This window comes from Paramormyrops kingsleyae, chromosome 6 (genome assembly GCF_048594095.1).
Source record: "Paramormyrops kingsleyae isolate MSU_618 chromosome 6, PKINGS_0.4, whole genome shotgun sequence".
NCBI classification, from domain to species: Eukaryota; Metazoa; Chordata; class Actinopteri; order Osteoglossiformes; family Mormyridae; genus Paramormyrops; species Paramormyrops kingsleyae.
In genome coordinates, this window is record NC_132802.1 from 13,969,875 (window position 1) to 13,985,560 (window position 15,686).

General features: G+C 41.4%; 2 protein-coding genes across 4 annotated transcripts in view; one reads left to right on the forward strand and one right to left on the reverse strand.

The window, feature by feature from the left end:
- Positions 1–579, forward strand: part of ttc3 (tetratricopeptide repeat domain 3) — a 32,447-nt gene extending 31,868 nt beyond the window's left edge. For all 3 annotated transcript variants that reach the window (XM_072713716.1, XM_023840184.2, XM_023840185.2), the window contains exon 45: positions 50–579. In XM_072713716.1, the coding sequence (XP_072569817.1) occupies positions 50–166 (117 nt within the window). In that variant the 3' untranslated portion in view covers positions 167–579. The remainder of the gene's footprint in view (positions 1–49) is intronic.
- On the reverse strand, positions 539–15,103 carry vps26c (VPS26 endosomal protein sorting factor C). The gene is made up of 8 exons (XM_023840186.2): positions 14,952–15,103; positions 8,890–9,033; positions 8,624–8,773; positions 7,272–7,352; positions 7,093–7,167; positions 5,911–6,061; positions 1,492–1,644; positions 539–1,231 (listed from the first exon to the last, which is right to left on the reverse strand). The coding sequence occupies exons 1-8, from the start codon at positions 15,006–15,008 to the stop codon at positions 1,149–1,151; spliced, it is 894 nt and encodes a 297-aa protein (XP_023695954.1). The 5' UTR covers positions 15,009–15,103; the 3' UTR covers positions 539–1,148.
- Positions 15,104–15,686: the final 583 nt, after the last annotated feature.

Consider the following 15,686-nt stretch of genomic DNA (forward strand, 5'->3'; position numbering starts at 1 on the left):
AACCCATGGCCTTTGCTGACACCATATGCCCCTCCCTTCCTATCCCCAGTGCATCAAGTCCTGGCTGAAAGAGCAGATGACCTGCCCCACCTGCAGGGACCACACCCTCCTGCCAGAGGACTTTCCCCAGCTACCGGACAGGCCTCGGCGGGGCCACTACTCCTGATCTCCCTTCTTGCGTGCTCCACATAAGGGGAATGACACATGGTGGGAAATATCGTGACCAAAACAGTTGTGGACTTTTTTTTTTTTTTTTTTTTTTAAATCTAAAGGAAAAGAAATCCTCTTACCCCCCCCCCCCCCCACCTGTGCCTGTTTTTAAAAAAACCATTAACATGCAGTGTCAGATATTCCATGTTTTAATGCTGCGGTGATAAACATCACCAGTTACACTGCTATGCTGAGGATGTAGCTTCTTTTGTTTCCTTAAATATTAACAAGTTCACTTTATCTTCAAGGTTTACAACATATGTGCTTTATAGGAGAACGGAGAAAAGGCGCGGTGTGGTGTTTTAATATGCCATGTAGCTTTAAGCTCTTTCATTTACCATTCCTTTATTAAAATCAAAGTGAATTCCATGCCGTGTTGGTGGGTCATTAGCACGTTACAACTCTGCATGCAGAATTTCAGGACTTGCATTATTTATTCTTAAGTCACAGCCAAACTATTTTACATTAAACAGTGCAGTGATAATAAACAGAGCATCAGGTATCCCGTGGATGAGGTGTACATGGACATGGCCCGTGCTGGGGGGGGACACATTTTGAAGCACACCCTGCGACCCCCTGAATGCTCAAAGCCCACCAGTTGAGTCCTAATGGTCTTATTTCCACTTTCACCTGTCAGTAATGTTTCATGCACATGCTATCAGGTATGAATTTTAATGGGCCCCCCCCCCAACTCCCAGGGCTCGGCCTTCTGCACCTCGCTCCAAACGCTGACTCGCCTGAATCTAGCATTAAGGCTACATTTGCCATGTTCGTTCAGTCAGAGTCTCAATCATCTACTATAATCATGACGTGTAAGTACAGGAGAACACTTTTTTTTTTTTTTTTTTTACGGCTTGGCCACTCTAGTCCTGAATTTCACAGGTGTTAAAGTCCGTCCCAGAAGTGCCATTCGGGAATCCATAGGTCCAGGATCTGGTTCAGACCCGGCACAGTTTCAGAGGAAAGTTCTCCGTGATCAGGTGGTCATCGTGCAGGACTATGACGACGTTCACTTCAAATTCTAGAGGAGAAGAAAGACACACCTGGCTCAGGCAGGGACAAGCTTTGCCGTTTCTGGTGCCTCTCCCACCCCTCCAGTGCAGTGACTGTTTGTTGCCAGCAGATGGCCTCCAAAACAATTTGCCATATAAAAATGATTTGAGTGGTGGTCAACACCACTACTGGTTTCAGGGTAACAGCCTAATGGTTATTTTCATGATGATGACTTATAATAAAAATGCCAAAGCAAAATTTAAGAACATCTGCATAATTAAGCCCTACCAACTTTGAAGTTTGTGGTTTCCAGCGTGGGACAGGTGAAGAGCCTGGGAAAGACCATGTATATGGGGATTGGGAGGCTGTGGCAGACGGCTCCCTCGGCGATCTGAATGTTCTGGATCTCTGTGGCGTCCCTGGCGTAACCCTCTGCACAGCCTGCAGTCACAATGGGGGGGGAGTCAGCCGATTCGTTTGTCCAGTACCTCATGTACCTATGTAATGTATACAGATATAACCTACAGCACACCTACCCCACCATGTTTAACAGCCAGCAACAGACAACGTGGATCCAACGCATTCGTTGACTTTGTCAATAATGTAAACCCACACAACTGCAGGAAAAAGGCAGAAAGATGACTCATCTGGCCATAATACTTTTTCCCTGCTGTTCAAAGCTCCATGTTTTGTGCTCCTAACACCAGGTTATGTGTCTTTGTGCATTGGCCTTGGATACAAGCATTTCCTGAATGGCAGCCCTGTTCTGAGCTGTGTGAAATTCACCATGTGACGTTGTTGCTGAAATGGGGTCACAGAGGGGCACATTCAGTTCTGTGATCATTTTTGAGCCAGTACGTTTGTGGTGTTTATCAACTATCCTGTTAGTGGTCCAGGGGGGTATTCCACGAAGCAGAATTAAGGGAAAGTCTGACTTATTTCGACAAGTCTATCTTATTTAAGTGGGAGTTCCGTTCCATCAACGTGTCTTAAATGAATCCCCGCTGAGTTTACAGGTAATTTACACCTGCGAACAAGTCTGCTCCGGACCAGGTTAACTGTCTCGCTTAGTTAAGTGTTGTCTCAAAGAACATCCGACGTGTGGGAACAGCTTCCCAAAAGATCGTTCCTTCGGATCGTTCCCGCGATCTTACTACTGATGTCATGTAATCTGTTGAATTATGTGTCCCCATCTGACATAATATTTGACATTATCTGATTGAATTTTTTTATTAATCTGTAAGGTGTACCAAAATGACATGATTTTGTTTGAGTTAGCGGGAGAGTGAGTCTTGTATATACGTATATAAAAAAGATGGAACCCTGTAGTCAATGCTGTGAGTAAAAGCAAGACGAGAAAGCAGAGAATAAAAACCATCTTTTCGGAAGTAATCCTCTGCGCGATACTTCCATAATATGGAGAACAGAGCTGAGATTGCTACATAATCAATATAATAAAGCCTATAAAATCACGTCTTAGCATTCCAATTAATTCCAAAATAATTACAGTAAAATCCTGTTATAGTGGACTCGCTTATAACAGAATATCATATATAACGGACGAGGTCCGCTGGTCCCGGCTGTGCGCCTTTACGAACATGCAGAAAAAGCATCGGATATAGCGGAATTTCGCTTATAATGGACAAACAATTTGGTCCCCAGGGCCGCTTTTAGCTGTAGTTTTGTTCGGCTATAACGGACATGCAGTTCTGCCTACAAGGCGTATGGTGTGCCGGTGAAATCCAGCACAGATACGTACGTATAGTCGGGATTATTAATAGTCACGCATCTGGTCAGGTAAAGTTGGATTACTACATCCATCCATCCATCCATCGTCCAACCCGCTTATCCTACTGGGTCGCGGGGGGTCCGGAGCCTATCCCGGAAGCAATGGGCACGAGGCAGGGAACAACCCTGGATGAGGGGCCAGTCCATCGCAGTGGATTACAATATAATAATCTATACCACAAGTGTGTCTGCTGAGGTGTGGCATGAGTAAATGGTGTCCTGTAGTTGTGTTCTGGGCATACAGCAACTCTGGATATAACGGACTGTTTTGCCAGGTCCCTTGAAGTCCATTATAATGGTATTTTACTATAAAATAAAAGCGTATGCCTATTACAAAGGTGAAACATGAAATGCAATGACTGTAATTGGAAAAAAATCTGTTAAAATAATATGAACAGGAAGATATTTTGTTTAGTCACGGTCTAATTTATTAACTTTATTGCTAAAATAGCAAAGACAATATATGGTTATTTTTGCAGAACATTTCACACGGATGTGATTTAAAGTATTTTACAGAGATCAAATAATATTATGCAGTAATAATGACAGGTGAAATCAACCCAGAAGGTTCCCTGTTGGCTATGGGGATCGAACCAACAACTTTCGCATTATAAGGCGACAGTAAAAACCACTGTACCAAGCTCTTCTAACATTTAGGGCGCTTTTCCACCGCACAAAGTACGGTACTTTCGCTTTTCCATTGACTTCCGGTCAAGTACCAGTACCGAAAGCTCGAGTACCGAAAGTGCCAAACCAGCTGGGGTACTTCTTTGGGACTTCGGTACTTTGGGGTGGGACTTACAAACGTATTTGCTGTCGATTGGTTATGCAAATAGCCTGCCACGCAAACACAAAATATTTTAAAACATCACATGCCTTTTCGATGTTTTTTGTTTTAATAAATTAAATGATTTAATTCGCTGGATAGAGATATTTATTTGATGAAAACGGTATAGTATTGTTTATAAGACTATATTATGCGTGACGATCTACTGTATTCACATGTACCTGAGTGATTTTCAGACATTTCACATATACCTCTGCTTTAATATTAGGGGAAACATTATTTCCTGATAGACAGGAGAAACATAGGGAAACTGAATTGCTCGGAACACCGTAATACCAAGCCGCTTGGAAGAAATGGGGCACACACGAAACACCGAACAACTGCTTTGATTTGATCGGCTTAGCCAAAGTAAGTGTACCTACGTTTTTTTTTTTTTAAATCATGATTTAAGCTGCGCGTTGTGACGATGTGAGTCAGGGGCGGTCACTGATGTTGTCATTTGGCGCCGGTACCATTTTTTACGCCAGTGGAAAACTGACACGAAAGAAGTACCATAGCCTACTTTCGGCACTTTCTGTAAGTACCAAAAGTACGGTACCTGGTGCGGTGGAAAAACGCCCTTACCTAACTTATAAATTTAGTCTGTCTGCAATTCATTGCCAAGCCAACTCCCTGGCTATGTTTATGGCCACAGTATTGCCTTTTTTTTTTAACGATTACATCTTTGTATTTTTCATACAGCTCCATCAGCAGCGTTTGTTCTGTGGAGGAAAGAAACACCGCTCTCATTTTACAGGCTTTCCGACTCATTTGGTTGATCTATTGTTCATCCATTTATTTGGGCTTCTTAAATATCGTGGGTGTGCGCACTAAGTGAGGCTATGCAAGTCTGTCTGGAATGAGCCTTGATTAGTTAAAACTGAACTGCGTTCCTGGAACGACATGAGGCTAAGTTTAGAGATGGAGCTAGGTTGAGTCTGAATTTTTCGGTAAAGTCTGCCTTTCTTTAGCTACTTTCGTGGAATACCCCCCAGCTGTCTCTGCAGGTGAATTTTGACTTGAGACCACTGCAGCTTCTCCATACTGGGCGTATGCCGTCATCATTGCTGACCCTGTTCCCTTTGACACCAAATCATTCAGTGTCCTCATGACCTGCAACTGCAATTCGACTCTATCTTGGCTGTGATAGTTGACTCACGTTGCTTTGAAAACTCGCATACCAAAGTACTGCTTTTCAGACCTCTTGTACAGCTCACACACACGCTAAATGGCATTCCTCTTGGCAAGACTTTGAAGCCGTTTGTAATTGAGATCCAGTCAATTCAAAAGTCGTTTTTCATGTGAGGTTCCTGTTATTTTTTTCTATCCTCAAATACAGTACAAGTCAAAAATCAGGACACACCTACTGAAAATCATTTGTTTTTCAACAAGATAATGACTCTAAACACACTTGGAAGTTATGCAAGTACTGTATAATCACGTGAGCAAGGATAGAAATGGCGTTCTGTGACAGATGGCCTGTCCCCCAACCTCCTGACCTAAACCCTTTACAGCTGGTTTGGGATGAGTTGGATTGAAAAGTAAGAGCAGGGTAGCCAAACTTATGTCTTGAACTTCTGGAAACTCCTTCAGGACTGCTGGAGATGCATTCTAGGCAGCTACCTCAGGAAGTTGGCTGAAAGAATGCCAAGAGACTACAATACTGTCATAGAAGCAAAAAGGGAGTATTTAGTGGAATCTAAAATTTGAGAAAAATCTGAGATGTTGAACACTACTCTTTGGTCGTTGCGGTACTTGACATATATCATTTCAATGCCTCAAGGGATTTTGCTATAAGGTGAATAACATAGCTAAAATACAGACAAAAGTATTAACAGTGTGTCCAGACTTTTGTCTGCTATATTTTTAATTATGGTAAATCAAGGAACACATGAAGTTCAGTTTCTCACTGCTGAAAATGACATACCCTCTCTTGAATTAATTCGGCCAAAATGAGCCCTTTACAGTCAGGGCTGTCTTGTAGCCTTTGGTAGGATTGTGTGCACATGCGCAAATGAAATAACACAGCTATTCATGGAATCATATGTTAGTGTTTCTATAAAAAAAAAAAAAAAAAAAAAAAAAAAACTCACCACAGGTCTCCACCCGCACCAGCTGCAGCTCAATGCTCTTGATGGGCACCTCCGACATCTCCACAGTTAGCTCGCCTGTCAGGGGCTGCGTTATGATGCAGCTGGTTGCGTCCAGCCGACCCCGGATCATAAACTTGGGCAGAGCAGTCCTCTGGGTAAACAGAACCAAATAATGCTAAACGCAAGGCTAGAGGTATGGGCCAGTGCCAGTGACCCATTTCAGTGCATATTCCCTGGACAGATCCCAGGGCATCTCACAGAGATCCAGCAAGCATTCTGGCACTAAATAAAGTGCACGGAAAAATGATACTTTTACTAACCTAGATGAGAGCAATCGTTCTCATTTACTCTACATTCTACACAGCCAATCAGACATCATCATGGAATATCTTTTGCTTCATGTAGGAAGCTGACCTCCAGCTGGGGCTCGTGGTGGGAGGGGAGTGGCTGGGATTTTTATCTTTCATTTATTTTACAGTCTCAGGACCAAATGAAGGTACACTTCACTACACATTGTACTTGTATAACTGTGTATGTGACAAATAAAGAATTTTGGAACCTGGGTTTGTGTCTCCGACAGGGTTCCACAAGTGTGGAGTTTGTATGTTCCCCCTGTGTCATCGTGGGGTTTCCTCTGGGTACTCTGGTTTCCCCCCACAGTCCAAAAACATGCTGAGGTTAACTGGAGTTACGTGCGTGTGTGAGTGAATGGTGTGAGTGTGCCTTGTGCCTGTAGCCTCTGGACTCCCCGCGGCCCTGAATTGAATGAGCGATTTCAGAAAATGAATGAATGAATAGGTGGATGGATCTAAAGAGTCTGAAATCAAGTGATGTGTGGCTCTATGGGTTGTCATCGGAAGGTCGCTTGTTGAAATCCCATGCTTGATTTCTCTGTCGGGCCCTTGAAAAATGCTCCAAGGGCGCAGGATGGATGGCTGACCCAGTGATCTGACCCCAAGCTTCATTCTCACCTCTGTCTGTGTCCAATGTACAAATGGCAAATAAAGATTCATGTTTCAACTCTCTTTGTAATTGCAGAGATACAGTGCCAGGATGGGGTTTGTTGTTGGTGGTTTTCTCTTACTGAATTCTCTGTCAGCAGATGCATCCACACATGTGACATGGACGGAAGAGCAGGTTTGTCTCGCAGCCTGTGCTTTGCCTCCAGGAGACAGGGCCTACCTCTCTAACATTCTGCAGAGTTTCGGGGGTGATGGTGAAGTCGACCGGACTAGGCTGGAGCTTCCCGTTTTGTGGCTGTTTAGGGTCAGGGTAGGTTTAGGGTTAGGGTTAGGGTTAGCAGATACCAGGGAGACTTTATGGAGAGCGGACAGAGTCGTGACGAATGTGCGAGATCTTACCTGACAATGAACCATGAACTCACATGTCTTGGTCAGGTCTTTGGCCAAGAGCGACCGCTTCATATCACAGCGCAGAGTGTACTAGGGTAGAAGCCATATTGGATGTGTATTAAAATCACTGTATGACTCCTCTCAAACGCATCATGCTACACTCCTAATAAAACTTTAATGCCAGCAAATGGGTGGATGACAGGACATGAATATTTTCATACATTTTTTAAAACATAGCATGCCTGACATTACTGTATGGAACCTCTTTGATGTGAATATATTTTCAATACAGTCAAATAATATACAGTTTTGACATTTTTGTCAAATGACAAGTGGTGCAACCGTGTGAACAAATGCACAGAGTAGAAAACTATTAAAATAGGTATTTAATTAATTAAAAAAATTAAATAGGCATAATTCTGTTTGAAACCTTTAAATTCAAAACACAAAGTTTAGCCTGTAATACAATAAATACAATTTTCCCAGGAACCAGCATTTACTGGCAAATTTTCACTGCCTTCTCATTATAGACGGGGAAAGAAACCTGCCACATTTACATGCCTTATTTTCATTTTAAAAGAGGGCAGGAGTTACAAACATCAAGAGCGATGGAATCAGCATCGATTCTGACAGCTTCCTTCAGCCAATAGCTTTATCTTCAGTTTTTGCGCTTTAGATGAGAATGATGTCGAGAAGACCATGTTTTCAAAGTGTTTTCCCTTCTCTGCTCAGTTTCCAGAAAAGCAAGACAACAAGCTTTCCGAAGCGACAGATGTCAATTAATCCGTACTTTCCATCTCTACCAATTGCTCGCTGTTAGCTAAATTTAGAAGCGGATACAAGAGAGTACTTCAACACCGGTCTTGTTTCCAGAAGATTCTGACACAACAAAAGACTCCCCTAATGACCGTCAGGGCGGAGCCTGATAGCCGAGTTGGCAGATAGGACCACGACAAGTAGGTTATTATGGGATAGCTTCGTTTCCCAAGCCTGAGGACTTCTCCTTGGACTCTAGAGGAATAGATGTGAAGTATTACCCCTGACAATGGTCAATTATGGCAAATAAAAGCAAGTTAGGAGGTACGGCCTCTCATACTAAATTAGGCCTGCTTTGGAGCAATGAATCTTGACCACATCCTGAAAACATTACATAATATTTACATACTCATCAAAAAAAAAGTTCTAATCAATTTATTCAGGCGCACGTTTACAACACATCCCAGGCAAAATGCTCAAGAGTCAGGGAGGTACCCACTCTCCTTCTCAGATCCGAAGCTGCATATTTTCATTGATTACGTCATCTGCTGACCCAGACGTGAGTCATTTCGTTAGAGGGGCAACGAAAACAGCCTGTATCTTACCTGAATGTTGACAAAAACCCCATGGTACGTTTCGTAGAGCACTTTGTTGCCCTTGACATGTAGGGGAAACTCAAAGGGGATCTCAGTCTTGCCCCCGGGAATCTTTCCTGGCTTCACCACCTCGATGTTGCTGCTGATGAGCTGGATGGGCTGTAAGAGAGGAAGGTTTAAAAGCTCAGACTTGCGCTTGAAAGCTCCTGGGCGCCGACGTGGTTTTTCTGTTTCCGACTGGCCGCCGGACGACCCTGCGCGGCCCCGCCGCCCACCTTGACGGAGTTGTAGAAGGCCTCAAAGACGCCCACGCTCTTGGAGCTGAGCTGCAGGTTGACTAAACCCTCCATGGTGAGAGAGATGCCTTGGTGCTGGACGGCCTCCTTGCTGACGATCACCACGACACCCGTCAGAGCTTCCTGCCCGAGACGGAGAGACCAAGGATAGTGACACCAGCATCTTAGGATTGTGGGTCTTCTGATGCACAAGATCAGGAGGTCTGTCACCATGCTCTGATATTTCAAAACCATTTCACATCCATGGCTGTTTGCTTTTAGGTTTACTGCATGTCCCCTGTGAAAATTCTGGATTCTAGCACCCCACCCCACACACTAGTTGCTATAACAATATATAGTACAGACATATATGGGCAATTACTGATAAGAACATAAGAAATTTACAAATGAGAGGAGGGCATTCGGCCTATTAAGCTTGTTTGGGGAGAATTTAACTAATAGCTCAGAGTTGTTAAAATCTTATCTAGCTCTGATTTAAAGGAACCCAGGGTTTCGGCTTGCACTACACTAGCAGGAAGATTCCATACTCTAACTACACACTGTAGAAGTGTTTTCTCAAATTCAGATTAAAATGTTCTCCCGCTAATTTCCTCCTATGGCCACGAGTTCTAGTATTTAAACTAATATTGAAGTAGCCATTTGGCTGAACAGCATCTAGACCCGTTAGAATCTTATAGACCTGGATCATATCCCCCCCTAATCTCCTTTGCGTGAGGCTAAACAGATTCAGCTCAGCTAACCTCTCCTCATAAGACATTCCTCTAAGACCAGGAATCATTCTTGTAGCCCTACGTTGAACCTTTTCCAAGGCAGCAATGTCCTTCTTAAGGTATGGTGACCAAATCTGAACACAGAATTCTAGGTGGGGTCTTTACCAATGAATTGTATAATCATAGCATCACCTCCTTTGACTTAAACTCCATATACCTAGAGATGTAACCCAACATCCTATTGGCCTTTTTAATTGCTTCCCCACACTGGCGAGAGTAGGACATGGAAGCATCAACATAAACACCGAGGTCTCTCTCATAATCAGCAACCTTAATTTCAGTGGAACCCATAAAATATCTGTACTTCATATTTCTGCTCCCTGCTCACCTTTATTTCAATGTCTGCATATTTGTTTATTACTTTAATTGTATTTTGCTGTTTTCTGTACTTCTGCATTGATGATATATTTCATGCTTAATTGTATGTCTGGCCACCGTCTGCACAAGAGCAAATTCCTAGGCGTATAAAAAAATTCTGATTCTGCAAAATTGCATGGTGCATTACAAAAAATACTTTTTAAAATGCAACACAAAATGCTGAAATTTCTACCCAATGCTCCGTTTTCTGGAATGCCATGCATCCGGCTGACTTTCGCGCGGCTCTAAACTTGCGCCGCTGACGAGCTGCACACGTCATCGCGTTCGCAGGATATGACTTATGAGAATGTAGCGTCAGTAATGAGTCACCGTACAGGAGCAGCTGAGATATAAGCCAATGCCAAGCAGATAAACGACAGCAAATAATTCACACTGTGCCTTTGCTGTCCCTGGCCACAATCATAAGACAAGGATCCATGAGAGAGCAGAGCATTTTCAGGAATACAACCAAGTGCAGTTCATAACTGTTTTGTGGTTAAAACACTTACAGCAGAGACACCCTCATCCTAAAGCATTCTGCTATACTGTTTAAAAAATAATAATTATATATATCAGCTGCACCAGGGCTATCCCTTGTAGTCATCTGTTGAATTATTCATAGATCTGCTGTAAAGTCTTGATCTCGCAATACCTATAGTGTCCACTAAGGGGCACTAAAAACCTTACACATAGAATTATTAATTTTTTAAATCAGTGCAATTCTTACATATACAAGATTTCTTTGAAAGCAGCTGCAGGTAAAGATGGTCTAGTTGTCACTTTCATAAAGCTGTAAAGGGTTTACAACTCTCAAATGAAGCATGCAATTTGAAAAAGGCATCCAACCAAAATGTACAAAAAAAATAATTAAAATAATTAAATATGGAGCATGGGAACAGGAGCCCGCTGTTCTCCCAGGCTCACACCCTGACAGTATTTTTCCTTTTTTTGTTTAATGGAACTAAGTGGAAGTATGGGCACACTGCGTGCCCCTTTGCACTGAAAGGCCCTTTGTTGGAGGGGCAGTGAATACTGCTAGGCTTCCCACAGTGGTGGTGCGACTCGTACCCACAGATGAGCTCTTTGCTTGTGCATGTTTCTGTCATTCGCCATGACATTTGAGGCCAGATGTATACGTGTTAAGACGACTGAAGACAGCTTTTAAAAAAATAATCACAAGCAAAAGCAATCCCCGCCTCCCTATCACAATCCCCGCCTCCCTATCACAAGCCCCGCCTCCTTTCAATCCCTTTTCTTCAACAATGTTGCTAATTATTGGGTGTTGAGACATGGCCTGTGCCCTAGGGAGGCTGAATTGCACCCTTTGTACTTTTATTGAACCCTTAGTGAAGCATGGCTCGCTGGGGGAACCGGTTGGACTGTCAGCGTGAGTAGCATGTCACCATGCAGTTGGGAGCTGAATGTGACCTTGCTGTGAGTGTCCCCCAGCCCCAGTCCTAACTCTGGAAATATTCTGGAAGCACATTCAACATGTGACAGTGTGTGTGTCTGTGTGTGGTCCACGTATACATTACATTGTGGGGACATTACTTGTGTAACCTGCTTTAAAGCAATATGAAGACCACTTCTGTGCAGCTTATATTAAGGTAAATATAGCCAGTCAAATTCATAGCCCCCCCTCCCCAAAAAGTTAAAACTTTGTTTGCTTAAATCTCCCTCAATACTGATCCAAGACACGCCCAATTTCAGATTCATGAGTTACTCATGTGACCAAATCAGCATGCCAAGTTTCGTTAAAATCCACGACGATGAGGTCTGAAAGTGTGATGATTTGACATGGAATGACCCATAAGGACAAGTATTCAGATTACAACTGAAGCTTTGAAGAAAATAAAATGTTTTATTTTTTATAAATAGGCTGTTGTATAATTAGGCTGTAGACTACTCACCTTGTTACCAGTACACTGCAAATCCATATCATAGTGCACAGTCCCACCGGTGATGACTGAGACAAGGGTGTACCACCCACCCCTAGTGGGGACCATTTTCTTTCGGTCCCCACAAGGGGAAACTCAATTTTATAAAATCTGTGACAGCAATCAAAACACTAAAAATGCCAAAAGTCTTGGATTTTGCTTGGTGTCTTATGGTTAGGGTTAGGGCTGGGTAGGGGTTAAGGTTGTCATTGTTGGGATTAGGGTTTTGCCCATAGAAATAAATGAATGGTCTCCATGAAGATATGAGTACAGGTCTGTGTGTGTGTGTGTGTGTGTGTGTGTGTGTAAGGTTTGAGACTTGAGTGCATGGGGAAACCTGGGGAAGACAATAAGCATGAGATAAACACAATTCCCAAATCATCTATATCAACAGGGACCTTGTGACAGACATGCAACGTTGCAGTTTGTTAGCTTTGATGGAGAAAACAATGAACGGGGAGGCAATTTGCAAGTTTAACGCCTCCCTACTCTGTGAGACTGACTGACACCTACTGCATATTATATCCCAAAATGCCATTTATTTTTCTCAGTCCTGACTCAGACCTAAATCTAGCATCTGCGCATACTTGCATAATACATTCTAGCACCACATGTTCGTACAGCCTACAAGCTAATTTTGAGAAAAAATAAACTCAGCTCAGATCTGATTAACCATTAACCATTGTTTTAATGTATATGCATATTCTAGCATGGAATTTACTGTGAATAACCAAGATAAAAGAAAAATGATCTCTATACAAATCAATCTTACCCTGATTTATAAAAGAGCAACGTCTCTGACAAACTAAAACTGGTTTTCTGTAATATTCAATTCAGTTTAATTAATTTTTATATAGCGCCTTTCTCAACAGAGTCACCCAGGCTGTTTTATATGGTTGTTATACACTCCTAAATCTTTCATACACAATAATTCAGTGAAAACAGGGAAAAGAAAAGAAAAAGAAATCCTGATTACAACAGAGGAGAGGAACCAAAAACTGCCAAGCAGGGAGAAAAAAACCTCTGGGGGTTCAAGGTCAACTAAATATGTTTTTTTTAAACACAAAATGAACCAGATAAAACAAGAAGAGCATATACTGTACTAAACACATCAAAGCACACTAAACCCGTGTGGAATCCCCGTGTCATCAGCTGTTTCTGGTTGTTGTAATTAGTCCTCTGTATTTCGTCCGCGTTTCAGTTTGTTTCCCCAGTCCGGTCATTGTATTGTCCGTCTGCGTTTTGCCTGCCTTACCTATAATTAAATCCCGTATTCTCTGATACCCTGACATCTGCGCCTTTGTCTCGGTTCCGTCCCCGCTCGGCACAACAATATTATTATAATTAAATATATTAATGGTTTATTATTAATATTAAAATAATTAATAAGAAATCTTTATTTTTAAATGTATTTTATTATATAATAATAATTACTGTTACTGTCCATAATTGTCTAAATGTATTTTTATTGTCTAAATATATGTATTCCGCTAGTGTAAACATACACGTGATAAAAATTTTTAACGCAATTAACCCATCTGCAGCACAGAATGACTAAAAATCCCTGAAATGTCTTTGTCAACCCATTTCGGGCAGTTTTGGTGCTTTCCATTTGCCCTCGGAACTCGTATTCCGAGTCGGATTCCAAGTTTTGAAGCCGGAAGTGACAGCATGCACGCTCCCGTTTCTCGGAGATCCAAGAAATATCTCGGAGCAGCACAGAGGACCCCGAGTTCAGAATCCAAGATGGCTGCGCCTTTTATCAACAGAAGGGAAAGTTGCAGTTTTATACTGTTTAAGCACTACTTCTCATTTGTGGCTTATTAAATCGATCGCACACACTATACCGTCCAACTTATCTGTGGACGTGTTGCTACAGAGTTTTATACGTAAAGCACCGCGCGTAATGTGTTATCAACTGATATTGCTAACAATGGCAATTAACCGGGCTAGAATTGGATTTCATGATTAGTCGGATTATTTGTCTGATTTACGGTAGTTCGGGCTAATTGTAAGCGAACAAAGATAGAGACCATTTAAACTGAGGTACCTTAAATCCGACAAGTTGTCCGGCTAAGCAAAGAAACTTTTTATATGCGTCCATGATATTGTACTTCTGTGGCAGATGGAATGCATCCGACTCGTGTTCAAGATGTTCAATAAACAAGTGCATATACTGTACAGTATATTCCCTTTTTTCTTGAGTCTGTTTGCTCATGCAAAATGAAATGTGATTAATATAGATTAAAAATTTATGATATTTAATCGTGATTAATCGAAATGAATCCACAGCAACCCTGTGATTAATCTGATTAAAAATTATAATCGTTTGACAGCACTAATATATATATATATATATATACACACACACACACTAAACAAAATGGAGTTTACTTTTGCAAATATTAAATAAGAAACCTTGTTTTCTTGGACGGGATTTTTGTATTTTACCTCGCATATGTAAATACTTCTACTGGACATTTTAATTAGGTAGATGTTTTCCAACCCTTTAAAGATATAATTTTAATATAATACAGGTCATATTTACCAAATAAGATGTTACACACTTTATATTTCTTCAACAACAATGACAATTTATATACAACAATCTCAAACAAAGCAATCAATAAAGCAGTCAGAATAACAGCTAAACTGCCTGCAGAATCTCGTATATTTAACTACATGCTTCTCACAACTGTTATTATGGATTGGTGACTACCTACCGCGCAACGCAATGCAGTTACTTGAAATTAATCATCAAGATTTTTTGAAACACTTTTTAAAAATGCACCACTGTTAACTGAAAAAAGAATCCAGCAATAAGGGATTAATTTTTCTGCAACACCAAAAACCCTGAATAGATGATGGGGAAAAAAGAACAGAAATAGCTTCTGAGCTAACGTTCCTACCTATTTTCCCACAGAAAGACCAATAAAAATATTAGTGATATAATTTAATTGTAAATAAGCCTTCTTACCCCCTCGTGGTATACTTTATTCGCTCGCTTAAGCCTTATATCCAGGCTTAGGCTCATTTTTGTATTTAGTTAGCGCAGGCTAACTATAAGATCTTCCAAAACATTTGCGTGCAGTACTTCCGGACGTGTAAAGTCATGTGATTTGAATTTACCTCGACCACGTGACACAAACAGCTCACATGGCTCAATCCATTGATTCGGCTCGGTACTTCAGTTAAAGCTGAAAGATGGCTTTGGTACTGCGGAATTCATTGGTTATCATATTGTGCGTTCCTGAAATGATAGCACAATCAGTCATTTATACCTAATACGTGTGTCTCTTTCTGCATAGCTGTAAGTGTTCTGAGTTTGGACGGAGCATACGATTACTTGAATTTTAATTGTTGCCTATCGCAGCACGGTATTGTTAGGGTCACTATAGGTAAAACTGATGTAAATGTAATACGTTTACCTAGAGAGCTGCAAGCAACAATACCACAAAGTTAATATGGCTGCAGAAAATCTGTAGAAATAGTGGGGAAGTGAGAATGTAAAGTATGAATGTAAAGAAAATGTTTAATATAACCTAAGCAATTTATTTGTGTGTTTATTTAGTCCAGAAAAGCAAGAAGCAGGTGAAAACTAAAAATAGTAAATAGCATTTTATTTATATTGATGTATAGATGTTGACTACATAATAATAATTAATACATCAATCCGTAAGTAATGATGACTAGCCTCAACAAATAGCCTACG